Here is a 22,819-nt window from a genome sequence, read left to right on the forward strand (position 1 = left end):
CGCCATTCAAGTGTCTCTGTAGTTATTAAACTTCATAGTTGTTAAGAGATTCAGAAACACGTGGAAGGTGGAAAACACAAGACTCTGATCTGTTGGGAAACCATCCTAATAAATTACAAGGTGAACAAAAGATAAGGTCAGTTCTATTTCAAAATACTGGAAAATAAATCTCGTCCAACAGAAAAGCAACAAATGAGTTCAAAAGTTCAAATTATTAAAAGCAAAAAAAATTCCCAGAAGTATTCAGTGGGTCATTTAAGGAAATTTATCATTAATAGAAATTCTAGTTGAAACTGAAAATGCACGTCCTCAAGTTTTTAATGTTTCAAAGCACATTTTCAAAAAATGAGCTTATTTTTAAAACAAATCATTTATCCAAACTAAAAATACAAAAAATAAACTGACAAATTAAAAAAAAAAATCCTGTACCTTTGAACAATCAGCAGTTATAAATTCTGCATTGAAAATATATTCATTATCACGACAACGATTTTTCATGTCCTCATACCGCTGCTGACACTGTTTGACAGAAACATCAGCGATATCTGCAAGGGGGATGGGTTAGTTAACTGTCAACAAAGACCTACAGAGATAAAACATAAATGCAAAGATGGCACAAATCTAGACATTAATCTCAATGGATAAACTCTGGCATGAAATCTAGCCTTAGTACAAGCAAAAAGCTTCTATTTCCTTCAAAACAAAAGACAAAAAAAGTCTGTTCCAGTGCAAATGCCCTACTATTTTTCAAAAGGAATTAAAAGCTTTCTCAATAGGTACTGATAACAGAAAAGTTCTATCATGATTTTTAAATGCTTAGTCAAAGTTAAAAGCAGAAAGTTTAGATTCCAATTTGAATATAAAACCTGACACTGTATGCCCACCTTTGGAAACATCACATTTATATTTTCTTAATAAAATGTTATTTGCCTTTTTCCTTGTGTTGAGATCTGCACTGATGGTACAAAAGCAATGGTGGGTAAATTGCTGGCATCTTATCATGAGTACAAGATAGCAGCATCAAATGATACTGGTCATTCTTGACACACTCTTCACCACTATACACCAACATGAGAAAAAGCCAATTTCATTTAATAATGTCCTTGATAAAGCAGTAAAAATTAATTTTATTAAACCTTGGCTCTTGAATACATGTCTTTTTAATATTCTGTGTGATGAAATGGAAAGTAACAAAACATTTCTGCTACATAAGAAAGCTTGAACAGGACCTGTGTGACTGCGTTGTAAGCCACACTGGCCACTTTCTTCACAGAAAATTGTTTTCACTTGAAAGAACCACTGACAAACTGGTTATTCAGACTTCTAATTTGGCAGATAGTTTATTGAAAATGAACAAAGTGAGCCTGTCACTTCAAGCAAAACAACAGACAGTATTTGTTACCTATGATAAAATTTGAGCTTTCAAGTGAAAATTACATTTCTGAAAAACTTGTACCTACCACCATGGCTGGGCATCTTCTCAACACTTAAGAGTTTTCTGACTGGTGGTGCTATTAAACAAATGTGATTTCTGGATATCAACATTTAGAAGATCTGCATAACTTGAGTGAACATTATTTTCCAAATATTATAAAATCTTGCAGGGCAAAAGATCTATTCAAAGTGCAAGACAGACCAATGGATTTCAATGTAACAGAACACAAAAAATTCATCAATATGGTTTCAGATTCCACATGGTAACTAACCTTTAAGGAACTACCTCTTGCCAAGTTTTGATGTAGTATCAAAGATGCATATCCTCAATTATCTGAAAAGGCTAGTAAAACACACCTCCATTTTACAACCACTTATTAAATGAAATATCACAACATATTAAATGCAGAATCAGGGGTGAGAATCCAGATGTCTCCTGTTTCCTCATGTTCAGTTACATGAAATCTGAAAATGCATATTCCAGACTCTAAAGGGATTTGCAAAAATATTTTTAAAATGCCAGTCTTCTCACTAACTTTTATTTCTTTAATGATTTAAAAACATTTTTAGGGGCTGGCCCAGTGGCGTAGTGGTTAAGTTCACATGCTCCATTTTGGTGGCCTGGGATTGCCAGGTTTGGATCCTGGGCGCAGACCTACGCACCATTCATCAAGCCATGCTGTGGCAGCATCCCAAATACAAAATAGAAGATTGGCACACATGTTAGCTCAGGGCCAATCTTCCTCAGCAAAAATAGAAAGACTGGCAATGGATGTTAGCTCATGGCTAATCTTCCTCACCAAAAAAAAAAAAAATTTTTTTTAATTCTCAGTTTTAATTTCTATAATCAATAGATGTAACCACATACAGAAAAGCTTTCTGGGATCCTCAATTATTTTTAAGAGTGTACAGTGGTCATAGAACCAAAAACTTTGAGAATAGGCAATATCTTCACAGGTGGTGGTGTGCATGTCCTATTACTCATTACATTGGGAAGAACATGACATTTGCTTTTTCCACGTCAGTGTTAAGATTGACCAGTGGGTTCAGGTGTTTGACTTATTCAGTTATTAATTCCTATCAACTTTTCACCTACTAGCTTTAGCATCTTTTTATGATTGTTGCTTAGATCTATTACTTCATGAAGGGTGGAAAAATAGAAATTTTCATCATTTCTCCTGCATTTATTCATTATAATTTTTCAATACAGAGGAGTTTCCCTTTTCACCCATTTGGTTACCTTGAAATACAGTTCATATAGGGTAAGGAAGATAAATACTCAACCTCCCTGCCCCCCACTTAATTTATGAATTTCAGAATAATGAGCAAGTTTCCTAGCAACCTCCAAGGGTGAACAATGAGATTTCTTTCTTTATTTGATGTGGTTCAATCCGCTGTAACCACTACTCTTTTTGATGATGAAATTGTCCTATCTTTGGCAAGAGGAAGCCTTTTTAAGTATGTGCTTTAGACATGACTCCATTTCTGACTGCTTCTTTCCTCTTAGGAAGGACAAGTTATCCCAGGCTCATTAACTGTATTATAACACCATCAGTAAAGTCTCATAACTTGTTTAAAAAAAAAACACCCATTTCATGTGTAGCCTCCAGATATCTTTTTGAAAGCTATTTTAGTGTCACACTGATAATGAGATCCTTCTTATTTTCCATTTACCTGACTGACCACAAATTATACTTTCCCACGTCATTATTTATCTTACCAGTACAAACTAGCTTGTTAATTCTTCCCTTTTTCCACTTGAGCAAATCTCCACCTTTCCCACATCCCAGGTCCAAAACAGTGATATCACATTTTTTTTTCTGTCGTACCTTTTCTAAAAATTCCCCTAAAAGAGAGAAATAGGTCATAATAGAATATCTTTTCTCCATTTTTATTAAAGCATAAACTGTTACTCCTAATAACCTACTACCTTCTGCCTGACATATAAACTATTATATATTCATTTATGTAATTAATTCATAGCTTTTGGTAAACTAAAATATGACTAAAAGTTATGACTAAAACAAAATATGACTAAGTTAATTAACTTGATCCTCTAGCATTAAAGATGAAAGAGTATATATCTGGTATTTCACAAAGTTAAGACAGGTTTTTGAAGGTTACTTTCAGAATTTGATTCAACATTAAATAATTTGCAGACATTTTAAATTCTAAATAACACAGGAAGACTCAACACTTGTTCACGATAAGAGAAAAGATAATTATTCATAATTTTTTGTAGTTTTCTCTTTCCAAAGCTAAGTGTTTAGCTTATTATACACCTAAGTAAATCAAAACTATTATGGGATCATAAGAGTGCTCGATTTTCATAAAATTTGTCAGGTTTACCACCAAATGAAACACAAGAATTAGTCAAAAAACTATACATATCTCTTAATTTTCTATCATCAGAACTCCTAAACACTGAAAAATGCAATCTTTTATCTTAATATATCAAATCACATTAATAGCCAATGAATAATATCAGTAGGTCCTCATACATCAATAGCCAAATGGTTCAAATATCAGTTAAAGGCATATTAATATTCTTAGACAATTGAAGTATTCAGTAATTCTAAAACTTGATACAATACTGAATCTTAGATCTACTCTTCCTGTCTTTATCACTCTTGAGTTTAACACTTCTTATTTCATGTGTGTACTATTTTGACTGCTAGCATATTCTGTACAAATACTTCTACCTTTCACTATCCATAGGATCTTAAAGTAATTTCAAGAGAAGCACAAATGTTCCATATTTAACTTTCTGCTATGAATCTTAAGAAAACAGCATAAAAAATAATATTGAAAAAATGAAAAACAAAAATAATGATAAAATCTATTTATTTCCACACACTAAGACTAAGGAGAGGAGAAATCATCATGAAATTATTCAAAGATATCTTTATTACACTCAAGAATAGTACACAACAACTTACTAAGCTCTAAGCACCAACAAGAAAGAGAAAATTAATGACAAAGAATGGGTATTGAGAAGAGAAAGTCAAAAGCCAGACAGGGAGCTTGGCACAGGCCAAATTGATTGCATTAGTACCAGAAAGACAGGTGCAGATAGCAAAGCACCCATTGAGAGAGTTGCCAGAGCAGCTGAAGAAGCAAAGAATACCATGAATATGCTGAGAGAGAAATTTTTGCTAAGTCTGACTTAAGACTTTTTAAAAACTACCTATTTTCCTGATTATAAAAATAATACAACTAACAATACGGAAAATATGGCTGAACTTAAAGATATTTATTCAATGAATAAATACATGAATAACTGACACATCAGAAAAAATACCCAATGATAAGTTATCTGCCTTATGAGGATGATGAGGAAAGGAAGAGAAAAACTGAAAAGAAATTAGGACTAGTGTCCAAAGATTATCTTAAAAGTATAGACTAAAAATGCCATAATATTAACTTGAAAAAAAAAAAGCAGCTGACACTCACTCAATTACCCTAGCTGACACCTGGCAGAATCAAATAAATCATATTTTTGTAACAAAACATGAATATTAAAAACAAAAGTGAGATAGAAAATATTAAAATGTGTTCGAAATAATAAGCCTAATTCCCACGCTTTAATATTTCTCAGAATGCATAATCTATCTTTAAAAATTAGTAAATTACAAAACAAACAAACAAACAAACAACTATAAAAAAAAAATTAGTAAATGATCGGGGCCAGCCCAGTGGTGTAGCGGTTAAGTTCGCATGTTCCGCTTCCAGGGCTCAGGGTTCACCAGTTCAGATCCTGGGCACGGAACTATGCACCGCTCATCAAACCATGCTGAGGCGGCGTCCCATACAGAAGAGCTACAACTCTACAACTATGCTACACAACTATGAACTGGGGCTTTGGGGAGAAAAAAGAAAAAGAGAAAGATTGGCAGAAGATGTTAGCACAGAGCCAATCTGCCCCCGCCAAAAAAAAATTAGTAAATTCTCATAAAAACTAGCAAAGCACCCATAGTTAGCACTCAGTTCTTTCCAGTGTAATCAAGAAAGCATTCTCCCTTTTCCTGAGTGAGGCTGACTTTAAAAAAGCAAAAACCCTTAATGTGAAAAACTTTAAAATACACTGGTTTTTAAAATTCTCTAAATTCATGTAAGAGTCTGACTACTTAATGTACTAGATACAAAGCAATAAATATATTCTGAATCACATTTCCTCCACTGACTTCCATTTTAATTTCAAAGATGAAGTTCCATAGATAAAATGCTGGCTCCAAAAAGTTGAATGTCTTTATCAACCCTCAAAGTAAACTTTACTTCTCTCCAGACACTGTGCAAGAAACACAAATTCAGAGGATAATCAACACACGACTTTTACCAACTCATCAAAGGCCTAGAGATAAAAAAGCATGACACTGCCCATTTTCTTAACTTAATGGAACCTGAATGTTTAATCCAATATGTCATTGCTCCAAAACTATTAAAGTAAAATAGAATTACTTAATAGCACTAGGTAACCTTAATTCTAAGTATAAAAGGAGCACACTGCCTTTTCAAAGCCTTATTAACTTACCAACTTAATACCAATTATATACTCATTAATATCTTATGTAGTCAACCAAAAGTAAATATGAAAAGAATTTATATTTTATAATGTAGTTTTAGTTTTGGCTCCAGTTTTATAAAGCCAAGGTTTGATAATTAAATGAATAGGAATTAAAGACCTAGTAGTTTGGTGTACGATTAACGATTGGGGATTAAAAAATGAGACATAAGCTGAAATAAAAAATTTCAAACTATAAATCAAAAAACAATCATACCAATGAGGATGCTTTTCATCCAATTATTAAAGTTCCTTAGGTAAAAAATACGACTTTGGCTACGCTTCTCCAAACCAACTTCCTGAAGTTCATTGTAGTGGGCAGCCACTGCTGAGCTGTGTCCTTCTTCCAAGTGCTGAAAATAAGAGAATGGAACAAAATTAAGGGTCAGAACACGGCAAAAATAAGCCTAAAAGAGTATCTGACCTATATAAGGATAAAATACTACTGAAATTGGTAAACTTCATTAAGCAATGGCATTAACCACAGAAATCCTACTAATTATAATCAGACATGAGACTTGTTTTCCCCTGTTCTCTATTTTTAAAAACAATTCTTAGTTTAAAATTTTCATCTTGATCTTTCATCTATATAATTTCAGTGCCAATGTCTTAATAAAACCAGTACTCTTTCAGAGTTCTGATCTATTCAACACAATAAATGTCAGTCCGTGGATGGGGTTCCTATAAGAGAATAAAATGGGAATAAATTATATTTATTATATTATTATAAAATTGTGAGCATTAAATGAAATAATATATACAAAGGGATTAGAACTCAACAGGCAGTGTCAGTGATTTCTATTATTATTTGCTATTAATCTAACTCAACAGTTTTAATTTGTGCTCCCTACCTAAGACCCTAAGCATTCCGTAAAAACGCCATGGTAGGTAAAGGGCTTCACATTCCCCTACTTCCATGTTCAATCAAAGTGCTTCATCTTTTACCTATTTTACATATTAGGTTTAAATTTAAGATTTTCATTTGAAAAAACAGTTCTGCTGCTGGTAAAAGTTTAAAAGCTACATTTATAACTCAAGCTCCTCTCTTACAAGGATTCACACTCCACCAATGACAAATGCCGGGCCTATCTGTCACTTTCCTCTTCAGGGCTGACAGCAGAATTTTAGTCACTCATTGAAGTAATCTTTCCCTCCGAATTCACATTCTGCCTCAGATTCCTTCACAATATGGTATTCCCAGATGAAAATGACTTGCTATCATTTGCCCTATAATATCCCTGCTAAATATCAGGCTTTTGCATCCAATTAGCTAAAACTGTAACTACCCCAATAAGAAGCTGGGACCAATATAGTTTAAGGAATTACACCAACAAAAGAATGTAAAGCTGGGTATGATTTTGAAATTCAACATTTTAAGTGATAATCTCAATCACTTCAGACACAAAAAGAGAGAAAAATAAAAAAGAAAAAAGGTAAATCATCTGGACCTTATATTCTGTCTTTTTTAAAAAACCAAGAAAAAGCAAACTATAAAAACTAGCTTTCAAGTTTCTAGTCAAATAAGAGTTCTGAAAGAACACAAAAATTATCTCATTAGAAGTTTCATCTAAAAAATAACTAAATTACAAGAGTTAAAAGCCTACTCTAAGAGGTGGTATCTATTAAAAATAGAACATTCTTAAGTTAGTAAGATTATGTAAAAACAGTACCATTTCACAGCTGCTCCACATCTCAACTGACAATCCAACATTAATAAAAGAAAATACATTGAACATACTTTTTGCTTTTCAGGAACATCCTCAAGTTCTATTTTTCTCTTTTTCTGAGTGCCATCTCCAGTAGAAGGTTCATCTTTTGGAAAATCATCAGTTTCCATTCTTCTTTTCCTTGAAATGCCTTCATCATCACCAGCACCTTTTTCCTCTGGGACAATTTCAGCATCAAGTTTTCTTTTCTTGGACAGAGTGTCTTCCCCACAACTAGAACTTTCCTTTACAAGATCATCTTCAAATTCCATTTTTCTCTTTTTTGGTGTGTCTACTTGCCCACAAGTAGAAGCCTTTTCAGAAAGCCCAGTCCCAGGAGCACTTGCGTTTTCACTACTACTGAATGAAGACTCTGTTTCCAAATCTATGGATGCTTTTGCCTCTTCAAGAGAGATCTTTTCACATTCCTCTGCTTTTGCAGAATTTTCCATTTTTGATTACTTAAACAGATGGTAAAACTTCATGAACTAACACTGGAAGAGCAAAAATTTGATATTATTTGTAAACACTAATGCTGAGACTTTAAAATAATTTTAACCAGGAACTAGCCATTTAATTTCAGTGATCAACTAGGAGTTTTAAAAAATCTCATTATAGAGAGAATATTGAAAATAATGTTAGTTGATATATACTTACATATGAATCTTTGAATATGCTAATATGGAAGTACTACTTATAATCCCCAAACACTTTTAGGATCTTATCCATAAAAGTCACTATTGGCATTAAAACTGATAAATGAAGTGGGGGTATTACAAAAGTATGCGTTCCATTTCTATCTGATCCTTACTCTATAGCCTTGGCTCCCAAATTGTGTGCTGGGCACTGTAACGAACTCATACAGACACAGCAGGATATTTTAAAATGTTAAGGGAAACAGTGATATCTGACATCTGGAAGATATCACAGATTCAGCTTCAAGTAGAGCACAGTTACAACTGCGGAGACTGCACTACATTCCTTTCAATGACATCAGAACTTTGTGAAGCTGAGATTTTTGTGGTACCACAGAATCAAGGTGAAACAGGAAATGAAGGTGGCAGTGTCAAATCTGATTTCAAGGCTTGAGAAGTTGTACAGTACCCAACAGGTGTACACATTCCATAGTAAGCACTTGAGGTTAACTAAGAATTAAACAAATATTTTTTTCTTTCAATTTGTGTATCATTTTTTAAATAAAGTTGTTAGGACATAAATACTTATTAAATTCTTTGGACCAAACTACTTAATAAGGGTAACCTTAGGTTCTTTTGGCTAGAGACACTAAGGGCATCAAGTTCCCAGCCTTGTCTGGGAACCTACAGTTGACTTCTGAAATCCTTATTTCACAACGGGTGTCAGAATTACATAGAAAGTGAAGAGAGTAGAAACGGCTTTGGATATGAAGTTTCAAGACCCACCCCGCAACTTAATGACCATTAGGTCTCTTTCAAATGTTCTTAGGCCTATGCATAAAACCGGAGAGGGAGAGAAATAAGTGAACTATCTATTGGACAGGAATCAAGTAAGTCATTCAACAAATTTACTGAACTCCTACTACAGAGGAGCTCAATGAGACACTGTGTGAATCAGTCTTCAAGAAGCTGACAGCTTATATACCACTACTAAAATGTCAGGCTGTGGGGTCGGCCTGGCCTGGTGGTAGTGGTTAAGTTCACCGGCTCTGCTTTGGTGGCCTGGGTTCATGGGTTTGGATCCTGCGCACGGACCTACGCTGTTCATCAAGCCATGCTGACAGGGGCTCCCACATGGAGCAACTGGAAGGATGCACAACTACGACAGATGGCTATCTGCTGGGGCTTTGAGGAGGAAAAAAAGGAAAAAAGGAGGCAGACTGTCAACAGATGTTAGCTCGGGGCCAATTTTTCTCAAAAGGAAGAAAAAATAATGTTAGGCTGTAAGCCTAATCAAACGAAGAAGGGAGAGCAAAAGTCTCAAAATCAAATTCAGCAAATTCAGAACTTGAAAGTTATGAAGAGGGCCGGTCCGGTGGCTTAGTGGTTAAGTGCATGCGCTCTGCTACTGGCGTCCCGGGATCGGATCCGGGCACACACCGACGCACTGCCTCTCTGGCCATGCTGAGGCCACGACCCACATACAGCAACTAGAAGGATGTGCAACTATGACACACAACTATCTACTGGGGCTTTGGGGGAAAAAAAAAAAGAGAAGGATTGGCAATAGATGTTAGCTCAGAGCAGGTCTTCCTCAGCAAAAAGAGAAGGATTAGCACAGATGTTAGCTCAGGTCTGATCTCCCTCACATAAAAAAAAAAAAAAAGAAAGTTATGAAGAGGTGGAAAAAAAGTCTTTTGAATAAAGAAATACAATAAGAAGTAAAGTTGATTGAAGGAATGAGTAAAAACAAGTCAATATAAACCAGGAAGGATTTCAAGGGATATTAGCTTTCACTACCCAAGGTTTGAGGTACAAAATACCAAAAACGTGCCAAAGTAGGAAGAACTGAATCAGATGGGGGAAAAAAATCACCCAGAAATGTAATTTTCAGAATAACTACTTAAAATGATTATCTAGTAAAACCGGCCACGGAATTATCAAATCCCTATCTTCTCCCTGCCATTTATTTCCTAATGAGGAAATAGAAATTGGTTTTAAATTCAAATAAACCAACGTGATTTACCATCTTTAGCTGTAATTATCGCCTAAAATTAGTATTGGGAATAAGACTGAATTTATACAGGCAACTCTATTTCCACAGATGAGATATCATAAACACATAATCAATTTAGTCAAGATAAATGACACAAAATTCCAAACGACTGCAGAAATGGGTAAGAATATTTGAAACAGAGAGTCCAAGTGGAATAACGAATAAACTCCAAAAGCAAGAGAGGTGCCCCACAAAACCCTCGAGGAAGGAGTTCAGGGTAAAAATTGAACTGACACAAACGGATATGCATTAAATCACAGAAAAGGCATTTCCAACTGGCTTTCCAGGCACACCTCTGAGGCAAGCCACATCTCCCTCATTTCAGTCCCTCAGAGAACGACAGCGCAGGGCGCCAAGGCCGCCGGGCTTCAGCTCAAGCCCGGTAAGCTCTACGGCCCGACCCGCCAGCTAGACAGGGTCAACTCGGTGGGCCCAGGAGGACCCAAGAGAGGCGAGAAGGGAATTCTTCAGCCAAGTTCACCCTCTTCAGTCACGGGCGCGGCCTAGCTCTAAACCTCCGGCTCAGGTTTCCGTTCCGCCGCTCAGGACATTACAGGCGCTTCTTCTGATCCGACACCCCCTCCCCAGCCCGCCCCTCAGCGCGGCCCTGGGGTGCGATCTGATACAGCTCTTCGGGCTTCTCCGGACCCAAGCTAGCCCGGCCTGGAGGAGCAACAGCGCCCGCCGGCTCCCACAATAGTGCCCATCTTCATCCGGGATCAGGGCACAATAAACCCCTCGCGGCGGGTACTGACTGAGGCACAGAGCTAATGCTAAGCGAGCCTATGTCAGTAGTCGCGGTGCCCCTTCTACTTCGACGGCGGCGGAGGCCCTAAAGCCAAAGAAGAAAGGAAGGGCCAGAGTTCCAGCAGCCACACTCACCGACACAGCTCCCCACGATTCTGTTTGCGGAAGCGGCGTCCCGCGCCACGCGTATGTTGATACGGCACTTCCGGGGAGTGCGTGGGTCACGTGACGCCACTCTCGGCGGAGAGTGGAGCGCCGCGCGACTTTCGCGCCGGAACTACGAGTCCCGTAGTGCCGCGCGCGGCTGCGTGGTGTGGGACGCGCCGAGGGGACACGCGCGGTCGCGAGCACGTTGTAGTGGGCGCGGCTGGCGGGGCCCAGGGTAGGGGCGAGCGTTCGCCTGAACCCCACGGGTTCCGGAACGCTGACCCACGCTCCCCGCGGTCGCTCTGCTGAGTGACTCCACCGTGGCATCTGAGGAGCTGTCGTTCGTCCTGTGCGGCGGGAAGCAGCGGCGGCCTCCACGTTTTAGGAGGTAACCTGGGCCCAGGACCTCTAAGGGGCAGCGAGAGGGGTCGAGAGGGCACCTTCAGCCCGGTGCCCGTTGGGGAGCGGACCCGGGGCGCGAACTCGACAACTGCCCGGCGCACACCGCTCCTCGGCTTGTGGCGGGGCATTCCCCCTGCGGGGCCGGGGTCATCCGCGCTAACCCGCTCCACTACCCACGGCGGCCGAAAGAGGTCCCCCCACCCTTCTCTGTTGCGCCAGTGTCCTGGCAAATCCTGCATTTAGGACTGTTTTTCAGTTTTCTGCTCTAACCCTTCATCCTCTGTTCTTCCCTTCCTCGGAACCCAGCTGAGGAGGGGCCTGGGAGCCCCGCCCTCGGAGTTGTTTTAAAAACGAGCAGCATCTTACTTCTCCGTAGGGACTGGCAGGTCATTCCTTACCGCCATATTTGGGAAGGTGTGCCATTCTCGGTTCTTCTCTGTCAGATTCTGGAGAAGGGGCAGCTCATACCTATTCTTGAGAAACGCCTCAAGGTGTAGTATTCTATGTTGGCCAGACTTTGGTATGGGATGGTCGGGGGAGACAACACAGTTTCTTTGTCCGTCCCCCCGGATTTCCACCGGAGAATCGAAGGCACCTACTATGAAACTCGGAAGCTCCGTAGTTCAGGGCTTTCAACCCCGAGATTAGGGTCAAAACTGTACCTGTGGACTAAAGTTATTGATGCGTGCACATAATATTAACGTTGTTGTGCCTCAGCACCTCCCCACCTTAAGAGTGTAAAAACGTGCTCAGATTTACAGTTTATCTTGAATTATTCTTTACCAAAATTGATCCCTTAAAAGCAGCTTTGAAAATGTGTTTTACTAGCCTGCCTACTTGTCGGTAGGCAGAGTTATATTAATGAGTAGAGTTTGCTTTGGGGAAGGCACCGTTTGCAGCTTGTACTTGACAACGAGTCACTTCTAAATTGTGGATATTAACCTTTCTGAGATTGTTGACCTCTTATAAACTTTGAACCAAGAGTGAGGTCTGTTTTTAACAAATGAGGATGAGCCATCCATTTCAGAGGACTGTGCTTGTATTTTTTATTATATGCAGTGAGCTAGGTTGAAGATTAACTTCGGTTTATGAATATGGACAACTGCAAAGGGCCTATAGGTTCTAGAGATTGAACGCGCTATTTACATATCTAGGCCTTAAAACTAGGCAATTACATAGATAGCCCTTATTTGCTGGTTCTAATGCTAAAGTTTCTCGAGATAATTGCTGTTGTAATTTTAGGGAAAATGAGTATAATTTTGACTTTTTAAGAAATTTCCTCATTAGATTAAAAGCCTCTTAAGTATGTGTTTATACAAACTTCACTATGAATTGATGTTGTGCATGAGATACATGGAGATCACATTTTATAGTTTTTATAAAACTTAACTGGATATCATGGAAATTTAGTTGAGAATAGAGGAAGAATTCTTGAAAGTAGTAGTAATGGAGGGAGTAAATGGGCCAGATAAAAATGTTTTAAAAGTTATAATTGTTGTTATTTTCCCCCATTATTGCCTGAGTAGTATCTGGTTTTCTGGAAATTGAATTAAAATAATAGCTAATATTTTAGTACATCCTGTGTGCCAGACTAAGTGCTTTACACATTTGAACTCATTTAATTCTTACCTAATCCAGTGAGGTAGTTGTGATTATTTTTGTTTTGTAGGTGAGGGTTAAGTACCTTGGCCAAGGTCATGCAACTGGGAAGTAGTGGAACTAGGGTTTGGATCCCAGCATTCTGGCTCCAGAGACCATACTCGATGCTAATGGTGAAACAGTGTCTGCTAGAAAGCCAGGCTCAGAACTGGAAGTTGGCTGGCACATAGTAGATTTTCAAAAAATGTTTTGATACTTCTTCATGCTTGGGTTATTATGTTCAAAGAGAAAATAGCTGGATTGGGATGTTATCTTGCTAGAATGTGAGCTCCATCAAGACAGGATTATCTTTTTGTTCAGGGATTTAACCCAGGTGTGCCTTAAACAGTGCCTGACACATAGTGAGTGCTTATTGAATTAATGAATCGCCAAGAAAAGTTTAAAAAAATCCATTTGTTTTAAAGGACAGAAAGGATTTATCTCAACCCATTTATAAGATTTCTTCATGTGCTGTTTTGATTATTTGGCCTGTTATTCATCCACTCACTCAGCCCGGTTTAGATTCCTCCTGGTTTGGATTCTACTTTGTCAGAGAAAATGAAGTACTAACTTGTAAGTTTTCTGGTCAGAGTCAAGGCAAGCAACAAATTCAGTAGATACATACCATCCATCTTTTTAAGTCATTACTTCTCAAAGTGAGAGCACTCTGAGGTGTAATTTTAAAGTATGATTTATGTTGTAGAGTTGAAGATCACATTTTTGAAACATAAAAATTGTTTTTAAAATGTAGGTACAATGTTATAGCTTCCTAAGAATGGTATTCTCCTCGTGTTCTCCGAGGTAGGAGAGAGAGATGGTTTTATAGAAGGTTTGTTTCTCCAAACAGTATTGGCTGAAGAACTTTTCCTCCCATCCACTCTCCAGAGTGTCCCTACTGAAATTTTACTGCCTTTTTGGAACATGTGAGATATTCTTGTTTAAAAAGTTTTTCCTGTGGTTGAAAGTAGCATTTGGTTGAGAAATCAGTAAGTTTATTATGTGTGATGGTTAGTTTTGTATGTCACCTTGGCTAGGCTATAGTACCTAGTTATTTATTCAAACACTAATCGAGGTGTTACTGTGATAGTATTTTGAAAATGTGGTTAACATCTACCATCAATTAACTTTAAATAAAGGAGATTACCCTCAATAATGTGGGTGGGCCTCATCCAATCAATTGAAGGCCTAAATTTCAAACAGAAGTGTCTCAAGAAGAAAAAATTCTTCCTCAAGACTGCAACATTGATTCTTACCTGAGTTTCTGGCTGGCAAATCTCCCTACACATTTCAGAGTTGCTGGCCTCACAAGTGCGTGAGCCAGTTCCTTAAAATAAATCTCTATCTATTTAGATAGAAATAATCTAATAGGGCCGGCCCAGTGGCTTGGCGGTTAAGTGCGCACGCTCCGCTCCTGGCGGCCTGGGTTCGGATCCCAGGCGCGCACCGACGCACCGCTTCTCCAGCCATGCTGGGGCCGAGTCCCACATGCAGCGACTGGAAGGATGTGCAGCTGTGGCATGCGGCTGTCTACTGGGGCTTGGGGAGAAAAAGCGGGGGAAGGATTGACGGTGGATGTTAGCTCAGAGCCCGCTGGTCTTCCTCAGCAAAAAGAGGAGGATTGGCACGGATGTTAGCTCAGGGCTGATCTTCCTCACACAAAAAAATAAAAAACATTAAAAAAAAGAAATAATCTAATAAGAGATTTCTAATAGATAGAAATATCTTTATCTAAATGTAGATAGATAAACCTAAAGATAGATAGATATAGATAGACGTATATATTTTTTCCTATTGGTTCTGTATCTCTGGAGAATCCTGTCTGATTCACATTTTGGTACTGAGAGTGGCTCTGGAGGAAGAGAATCTTAAGGATGCGTTTTCTGAATTAGTTATGGCGTTCTGAAATTGGTTCCTTAATCTGATTAGTTTTAAAGGAACTAATAACTATTTCCAGTGGTAAAGAGGGCACTGATACTCCACAGTGTGATGTGGCCATAGAGATATGCAAAAATATCACTGTTGGATACTCCTACTCAAATGCTTATAAAAGACAACGTTCTGGATGATCATGTATTTGATGAATTAAAATATTTTTTGTCAAATTAACAAGTATAATGAGACTGACTGGTTGCTCCTAACTGCTGGAGAAAGTGGGGAATGAAAAAGATGAGCTCAGGTCTTCAAATTCCCAGCTCAAGCTCTGCATAAATGACCTGGAAGTTCCTGTGTCTGCCTAAAGAAACTCTTTTCTTCTGCAGATGCAGCGCTGAGATTACTGAAAACCAAACCCAGAGTCTACAAAGTGGCTGAATTACAATGCAAAATGAATTCCCAATCTAACAAGATGTCTGCTGTTAAAATGAGGGCATTGATTGGGAAGGAATGAGATCCTTAAATTTGGAATGGGGTACTGAACCCCAAATTTTGATCAGCCTTCTTTACCAATAGAAGCAGTGCTTCCACTCCTGTGTGAGGAGGTTAACCCTGCTTTGCCTGGAGAACCTGTAATGGCCTTCCCTGAAGTAATTGCCTTGTAAGACATTGCTGATTCCCCTTAGGAACTACCCTTACCACCCTTCTTTGCTTCTAGCCCTATAATTAGACTCAAGTCCCAGCAGGCCTTCCAGGGTCAGCTACACAGTGGGACCCATGAGGGGGTATGCTACACTCTTAAAAAACTGCATGATTTTTTTCAATTTATAGAGGTAGAAATCTGGGGGATAGGTGTGGGAATGGATATTACGGGTGTGGCATAATAGTGGAAGGAATATAAAGTTGGATCAGGCCAAATTTATTGATATAGGACCACTAACAAAGATTCTGAATTCACTGTTATAGCTTGAGGGGTTAGAAAGGGCTCTGACTGGTTAGTTGGTTGGCTGAAGCAGGGACCAAAAGGTGATCTACGCTAAATGAAGTTAAAATGTGAGACCTGCCTTGGTACACTGTAGAGGAAGGGATCCAAAGACGTAGCAAGGTTGGAATGGATTTACCATGTACGACCAGGTCACCCAGAGGGTCGAGAGGAGATACCTTTCACAATGTCTGTGAGAAATAAGTTTGTGAGGAGAGCCCCAGCATCCATGAAGAGCTCTGTGATCACTCTTCTCTGTGGGTCAGAAAGTACAGTGAGAACTGCTGCTATTGAACTAGGGATCCTTAAATGCAGTGAGGATAACTGGAAATTGGGCAGATATTACAGAGATACCTATTTTCTTAATGGCGTATCTGTATGCTGAAGGAAAGAAACCATTGGAAAGGGCAGTTGAAGTACAGGAAAGGAAATAGCAGTAGAAAAATACAAGGAAAATGTGGTTGAGCAGAGTCTTGGAAAAGACAGGAAGAGGTTAGATCTAGAACACAAGTGGAGGACTGGCCTTGAATGGAGGTTCATTTTCTGAAGAAGGAGTTAACTGATTCTGAGATGGATGTGGATGCAGGTAACTCTGGAAGAGGGAAGGCTGAAGTTGAGAAAATTCACCACTAATAACTTAGGTTCATTTTTAAAGGGAAGAGAGTGATAGTGTCATTTAATTATTTATTCATTCAACAAATATTTATTGAGTGCCTCCTATGTGCCAGCGAGACTTTGTTTTAGGCACCTGCAGTGCAGCAGTGAACAAAATAGAAAAAAAAAATCTCTATACTTGTGGGACCATAAGTAGTAAGTGCAATACATAAGTAAATTATATAGGATGGTAGAAAATAAGTGCTAGGAAAAAAGAAGCAAGTAGAGCAAGATAAGGAAGACTGGGATGTGGGACTGGAAGGGAGGGGAGGATTGGGAGCAGTGTTGCAATTTTAAATAATATGGTCAAGGTAGGCCTCACGGAGCAGGTGCTCTTTGAACAAAGGCTTGTAGGAAGTAAAGGAGTTAGCCATGCAGATATCTGGAGAAAAGACTGTTCCAGGCAGAGGGAACAGCTAGTGCAAAATTCGTAAAGCAGAAGCCTTTTTAGCATGTTGGAAGAGCTGCAAGGGGGCTACTATGTAGAGTGAGCAAGAAGACTGAGAGTAGGTGATGCATTCAGAGAGGGAAAGGGAGGAGATGATGTAAGGCATTGTAGGCAGTTGTAAAGACTTATTATGCTCTTAGTCTGAAAGAAATTGGAGAGTTTTAAACAGAGAAGAGAAATGATCTGATGTATATTATCAGCTGAAAGTAAAGTATAAGAGGCTTGAGGAAATTGGGAAAGCTGTGGAATGGCCATGGAGAGGAATGGGAGAGGAAGCTGATCAGGAACCATTGTGGGTTGTCACACAGCATTCAGAGCCTTTCTGAGATAGGATGATGTACCATCAATGTATACTGCTACTATTTACTCATTTGTGTGGTTTTTCTTAGTGCTCAGCCACCCAGATGTAGTTGTGGGAAAAACAGATGGTTAAACTGGCTTAAGGTTAGATTTTGTGGGCTGGTATTGCAGAAGGACAAAATAGTAATTCAAGTAATGCACTATAGAATCCAGGCCAGAGTGAAACCAGGAGGAGCGTTAGATTTGAGGGAAAAAGAGGGGATGGGGTAGGGTGGAGCAGGGCCCTAGAACTAGAGGCCAGAGAGAGTAAGGGAGTGGAGGCTGGAGGTAGGAGAGGCCACAGAGAGCAGGATAGTATAGTCTCAGGACTTCCTTTGGGGAGCAATATCAGATAGTTTCAAGGTCAAAGTTATGACCAGTGGAGTGAATTGCTAAAGAAGCTGGGATTTTACGTGGGTCATCCAAATGGAATAATGACAAAAGTTTAGTTGAAGGAAGAATATGAGCTTGGTTTGACCAGGTCAATAGATGAGAGCATGAAAAAGGGAAACTAGAACTAATTATTGATACAGCATATGAAGTGCTAAATACTTAACATACTTTATCTCATTTAATCATCGTAGATACCATATGATAAAAGTATAATTAATTAATCCCATTTTAGGGATGAGGGAAAAAAGCTAAGTAAAGTAGTACCAGAAAGGATTGGAACTCCTACCTTTCTGATTACAAAGCCTACATTCTTATTGTGATGAGATAACACCTGCCAGAGCTTAAAAAGGGAGGGAGTGGAAGTAGGTGAATTCTGGGCCAGTGTTAGTGTTGCAGATCACCGTGGTTTCTTGCCTTATGGAACTTAAATCCTCTGAAGAAAGATAAGATATAAACATTTTGTGTAAATGGATATATTTATGTAGTTATTTTGGAAAAATCATTGATTTTCTTTACAAGTGATACCTTTGACATTTAAAACTGCTCTGGAAATCAGTGAATTATTAATGAAATTCCTTGGGAATTCACTAGGGGGCATAATTTAACCTTTTCTGAAGATTAAGAATTTAACAATGACTCCATCATTACCACATCGTTTTATGTGGCTCAATTCTGATATCAGAAAGCTCAAAAGAAGAATAGGTTGAAGGAGATGGATTATATAATAGAAATTAAATTGAAGCCGTCAAATGCATTAAGGAGAAGGAAAGTAACAGCCCAGAAAGTACTACAAATAAACTTGTGTGCTTTTAGTTTTTCTAAGCAGCAAACTAAATTTGATTTGAAACAGCAGTCAAGGTGTGATTAAGAAAGAGATTGAAATAAATAAATTAGAATATTAATCTGTTGAAAGAAGAAAATTTGAATTTCTTCCTATTTGGTTATAATTGAGACTTTGTATTAGAAGCAGTTCTTTTCTTCACATCCCTTTTATTATGTTTCAACCCAATGAGTTCTACATTTATTTCTTCCTCATGCCTGTACTTCAGGTTAAGGCTATACTAAATATCAGTTATATTTGGCAAGGCCACAGTGTACTTTTTTTAAAAAAATTACTTAATAGACTTTATTTTTTAGAGGAGTTCGGGTTTACAGAAACATGGAGCAGAGATAGTACATAGAATTCTGGTATTATCCCTTGGCCCATCCACACACAGTTTCCTCTGTTATTAACATCTTGTATTAGTGTGATACATTTGATGGAATTGATGAACCAGTAGCGGTACATTATTAACTAATGTCCATAGTTTACATTAGTGTTCACTTTTTGTGTTGTACGGCTCTGTGGATTTTGACAAATGTATAATGACATTCATCCACTGTTACAGTATCATACAGAATAGTTTCACCGCCCTAAAAATGCCCTGTACTCCACCTGTTATCCCGTCCCTCCTCCACGCTGGAGCCTCTGGAAACCGCTGATCTTTTTATTGTCTGTATAGGTTTGCTTTTTCCAGAATGTCATATAGTTGGAATGATGCAGTATATAGCTTTTTCAGACTGACTGCTTTTGCTTAGCACATACATTTAAGATTCCTGTGTCTTTTCGTGGCTTGATAGCTCATTTCCTTTTATCATGAAATAGTATTCTGTTGTATAGAGATACCTCAGTTGGCTTATCTTTTCACCTATTCAAGGACTTCTTGGTTGCTTCCAGTTTTTGGCAATTATGAATAAAGCTACTATAAACGTTTGTGTGCAGGTTTTTGTTTAGACATAACTCTTCAACTCGTTTGGGTAAGTACCTAAGAGTGCTATTGCTGGATCTTATGGTAAGCCTATTTTTAGCTTTGTAGGAAACAGCCAAACTGTCTTTCAAAGTGACTGTACCATTTTGCATTCCTGCCAGCAGTGAATGAGAGTTCCTATTGCTCCACATCCTCCCCAGTATTTGGTATTGTCAGTGTTTTGGATGTTAGTCATTCTAATAGGTGTGTAGCGGTATCTCATTGTTTTAGTTTGTAACTCCCTAGTGACATATGATATTGAGCATCTTTTCTTTCTTTTTTTTTTTTTTGTTATATAATTGATATATAACATTATGTTAGTTTCAGGTCTACAGCATAATGATTCAATATTTGTATATATTGTGAAATGATCACTGCAGTAAGTCTAGTTAACATCCATCACTACATATATTACAAATTTTTTTCTTGAGAACTTTTAAGATTCACTCTGTTAGCTACTTTCAAATATACAATATGGCATTATTAACTATAGTCACCGTGCTGTATATTACATCCCCATGACTTATTTATTTTATAACTAAAAGTTTGTGCCTTTCACACCCATTTTGCTATCATGTCCTCCCTACCCCCGCCTCATGCAACCACCAGTCTCTTCTCTGTATCTGTGGGTTCAGGTTTTTTTTTTTTAGATTGCATTTATAAGTGAGATTATACAGTATTTGTCATCTTCTGTCTTACTTATTTCACTTAGCATAATCCCTTCAAGATCCATCCATGTGGTTGCAAATGGCAAGATTTCCTTCTTTTTATGGCTGAATAATATTCCATTGTATATATACACACCACATTTTTTTTATTGATTCATCCATTGATGGACACTTAAGGTTGCTTCCATGTCTTGGCTATTATAAATAATGCTACAGTGAACATGACAGTGCATATATCTTTTTGAGTTAGTTTTTTTTGTTTCTTTCAGGTAAATACCCAGAAGTAGAATTGCTGAATCATATGGTAGTTGTATTTTTAATTTTTTGAGGAATCTTCTTACTATTTGCCATAGAGGCTGCACCAATTTACATTCCCACCAACAGTGCACAAGGGTTCCCTTTTCTCCACATTCTTGCCAACAGTTGTTATTTCTTGTCTTTTTGGTAATAGCCATTCTAACAGGTGTGGTGACTTGAGCATCTTTTCAGATGCTTATTTACTCTCTGTATATCTTCTTTAGTGAGGTGTCAGTTCAGATCTTTAGCCTATTTTGTAATTGAGTTGTGTTCTTATTGTTGAGTTTAAAGAGTTCTTTGTATACTTTAGATAAAAGTCTTTTATCTGATATGTGTTTTACAAATGTTTTCTCCCAGTGTGTGGCTTATCTTTTCATTCTCTTAACTGTGTTTTTCATAGAGCAGGAGTTTTTAATTTTAATGGAGTCCACCTTACCAGTATTTTCTTTCGTGGATCATGCTGTTTGATGGTGTATCTACAAAAGTCATTGCCAAACCCAAGGTCACTTAGATTTTCTGCTAGAAATTTTATAGTTTTGCATTTATATTTAAGCCTATGATCCATTTTGAGTAAAATTTTGTGAAATGTATAAGGTCTGTGTCTAAAAAGAAAAACTCATAAATACAGAGAACAGATTGGTGGTTGCCTGAGGCAAGGGGGAGGGGAGACAGCAAAATGACTGTGAAAGGTACAAACTTTCCATTGTAAAATAAATGACTCATTTTTTTTGCATGTGGATGTGTAGTTGTTTCAGCACCATTTGTTGGAAAGAGTATCCTTTCTCCATTGAATTGCCTTTGCTCCTTGCTCCTTTGTCAAGGATCAGTTGACTGTATTTGTGTGCATCTCCTCCTGGACTCTCTATTATGTTCCGTTGATCTGTGTCTTTTTCCAGTACTACACTGTCTTGATTCTTGTAGCTTTATTAGTAAGTCTGAGAGACAGGTAGTGTTAGTCTTCCAACTTTGTTCTTCAGTATTCTGTTAGCTGTTCTTGGTATTTTCCTTTCTGTATAAATTTTAGAATCAGGTTGTCTATATTTACAAAATAGCTTGCTAAAATTTTGATTGGGGTTATAATGTTGAATCTGTAGATCTTATTGGCAGAAACTGACATCTTAACAGTATTGAGTATTCCTAACCACAAACTTGGAATCTCTCTCCATTTATTTAGATCTTAGATTTCTTTCATCAGTTTTATAGTTTTTCCTCATATAGATCTTGTACCTATTTTTTTTAGATTTATACCTAAGATTTTTAAATTTTGTTTTGGTTTTTCTTGGTGCTTTTATAAATGGTATTGTGTTGTTTTTTTTTTTTTAATTTCAAATTCCTATATTTCATTGCTGGTGTATACAAAAGTAATTGACTTTTATATATTTTATATATTGACTTTGTATCCTGTAACCTTGCTAAACTTGCTTATTAGTTCCAGGAGTCTTTTTCTGGATTCTTTGGAACATTCTCCATAGACAGTCATGCCATCTGCAAATAAAGACAGTTTTGTTTCTTCCTTTCCAGTCTATATACTTTTTTGTCTTATTGCACTAGCTAGGACATGGAGTACGATGTTGAATAGGAGTGGTGAGAGAGGACATCCTTGTTTTGTTCCCGGTCTTAGGAGGAAGGTGTCCAGTCTCTCACTGTTAAGTATCATTTAGCTGTAGGTTTGTCGTAGATGTTCATCAGGTTGAAGAAGTTCCCCTGTCCTCTTAGTTTGCTGAGAGTTTTTAAAATCATGAATGGGTGTTGGATTTTGTCTAATGCTTTTGCTGCATTGATTCACATGATCATATGATTTTTCTTTAGCTTGTTGATATGATGTGTTACTTTGATTGATTTTCAGATGTTGAACCACTCTTGCTTATTCAGATTAAATCCCACTTGGTTGGGGTATATAATTTTTTTAAATGTTGGATTGCATTTGCTACTATTTTGTTGAAGGATTTTTACATCTGTGTTCATGAGAGATATTGATTTGTAGTTTTCCTTTCTTGGATATTTTTATCTGGTTTTCTTGTTAGAATAATGCTAGCCTCATAGAATGAGTTGG

At 37.7% G+C, this 22,819-nt stretch overlaps 2 protein-coding genes across 3 annotated transcripts in view; one reads left to right on the forward strand and one right to left on the reverse strand.

Moving 5' to 3' along the window:
- The window catches only part of RNMT (RNA guanine-7 methyltransferase), a 30,136-nt gene extending 18,798 nt beyond the window's left edge, over nucleotides 1–11,338 (reverse strand). The window contains exons 1-5 of the mRNA XM_058556725.1: nucleotides 11,275–11,338; nucleotides 7,734–8,195; nucleotides 6,213–6,348; nucleotides 3,155–3,280; nucleotides 430–545 (exon numbers count right to left, since the gene is read on the reverse strand). Coding sequence (XP_058412708.1) covers nucleotides 430–545; nucleotides 3,155–3,280; nucleotides 6,213–6,348; nucleotides 7,734–8,153 — 798 coding nt within the window. The 5' untranslated portion in view covers nucleotides 8,154–8,195; nucleotides 11,275–11,338. The remainder of the gene's footprint in view (nucleotides 1–429; nucleotides 546–3,154; nucleotides 3,281–6,212; nucleotides 6,349–7,733; nucleotides 8,196–11,274) is intronic.
- Nucleotides 11,339–11,586: 248 nt separating this feature from the next.
- The window catches only part of FAM210A (family with sequence similarity 210 member A), a 34,682-nt gene continuing 23,449 nt past the window's right edge, over nucleotides 11,587–22,819 (forward strand). For both annotated transcript variants that reach the window (XM_058556726.1, XM_058556728.1), the window contains exon 1: nucleotides 11,587–11,674. The gene's annotated coding sequence lies outside the window, so the exon portion shown is untranslated. The remainder of the gene's footprint in view (nucleotides 11,675–22,819) is intronic.

The sequence above is a fragment of the Diceros bicornis genome, chromosome 16 (assembly GCF_020826845.1).
Source record: "Diceros bicornis minor isolate mBicDic1 chromosome 16, mDicBic1.mat.cur, whole genome shotgun sequence".
In the NCBI taxonomy this organism is placed as follows: Eukaryota; Metazoa; Chordata; class Mammalia; order Perissodactyla; family Rhinocerotidae; genus Diceros; species Diceros bicornis.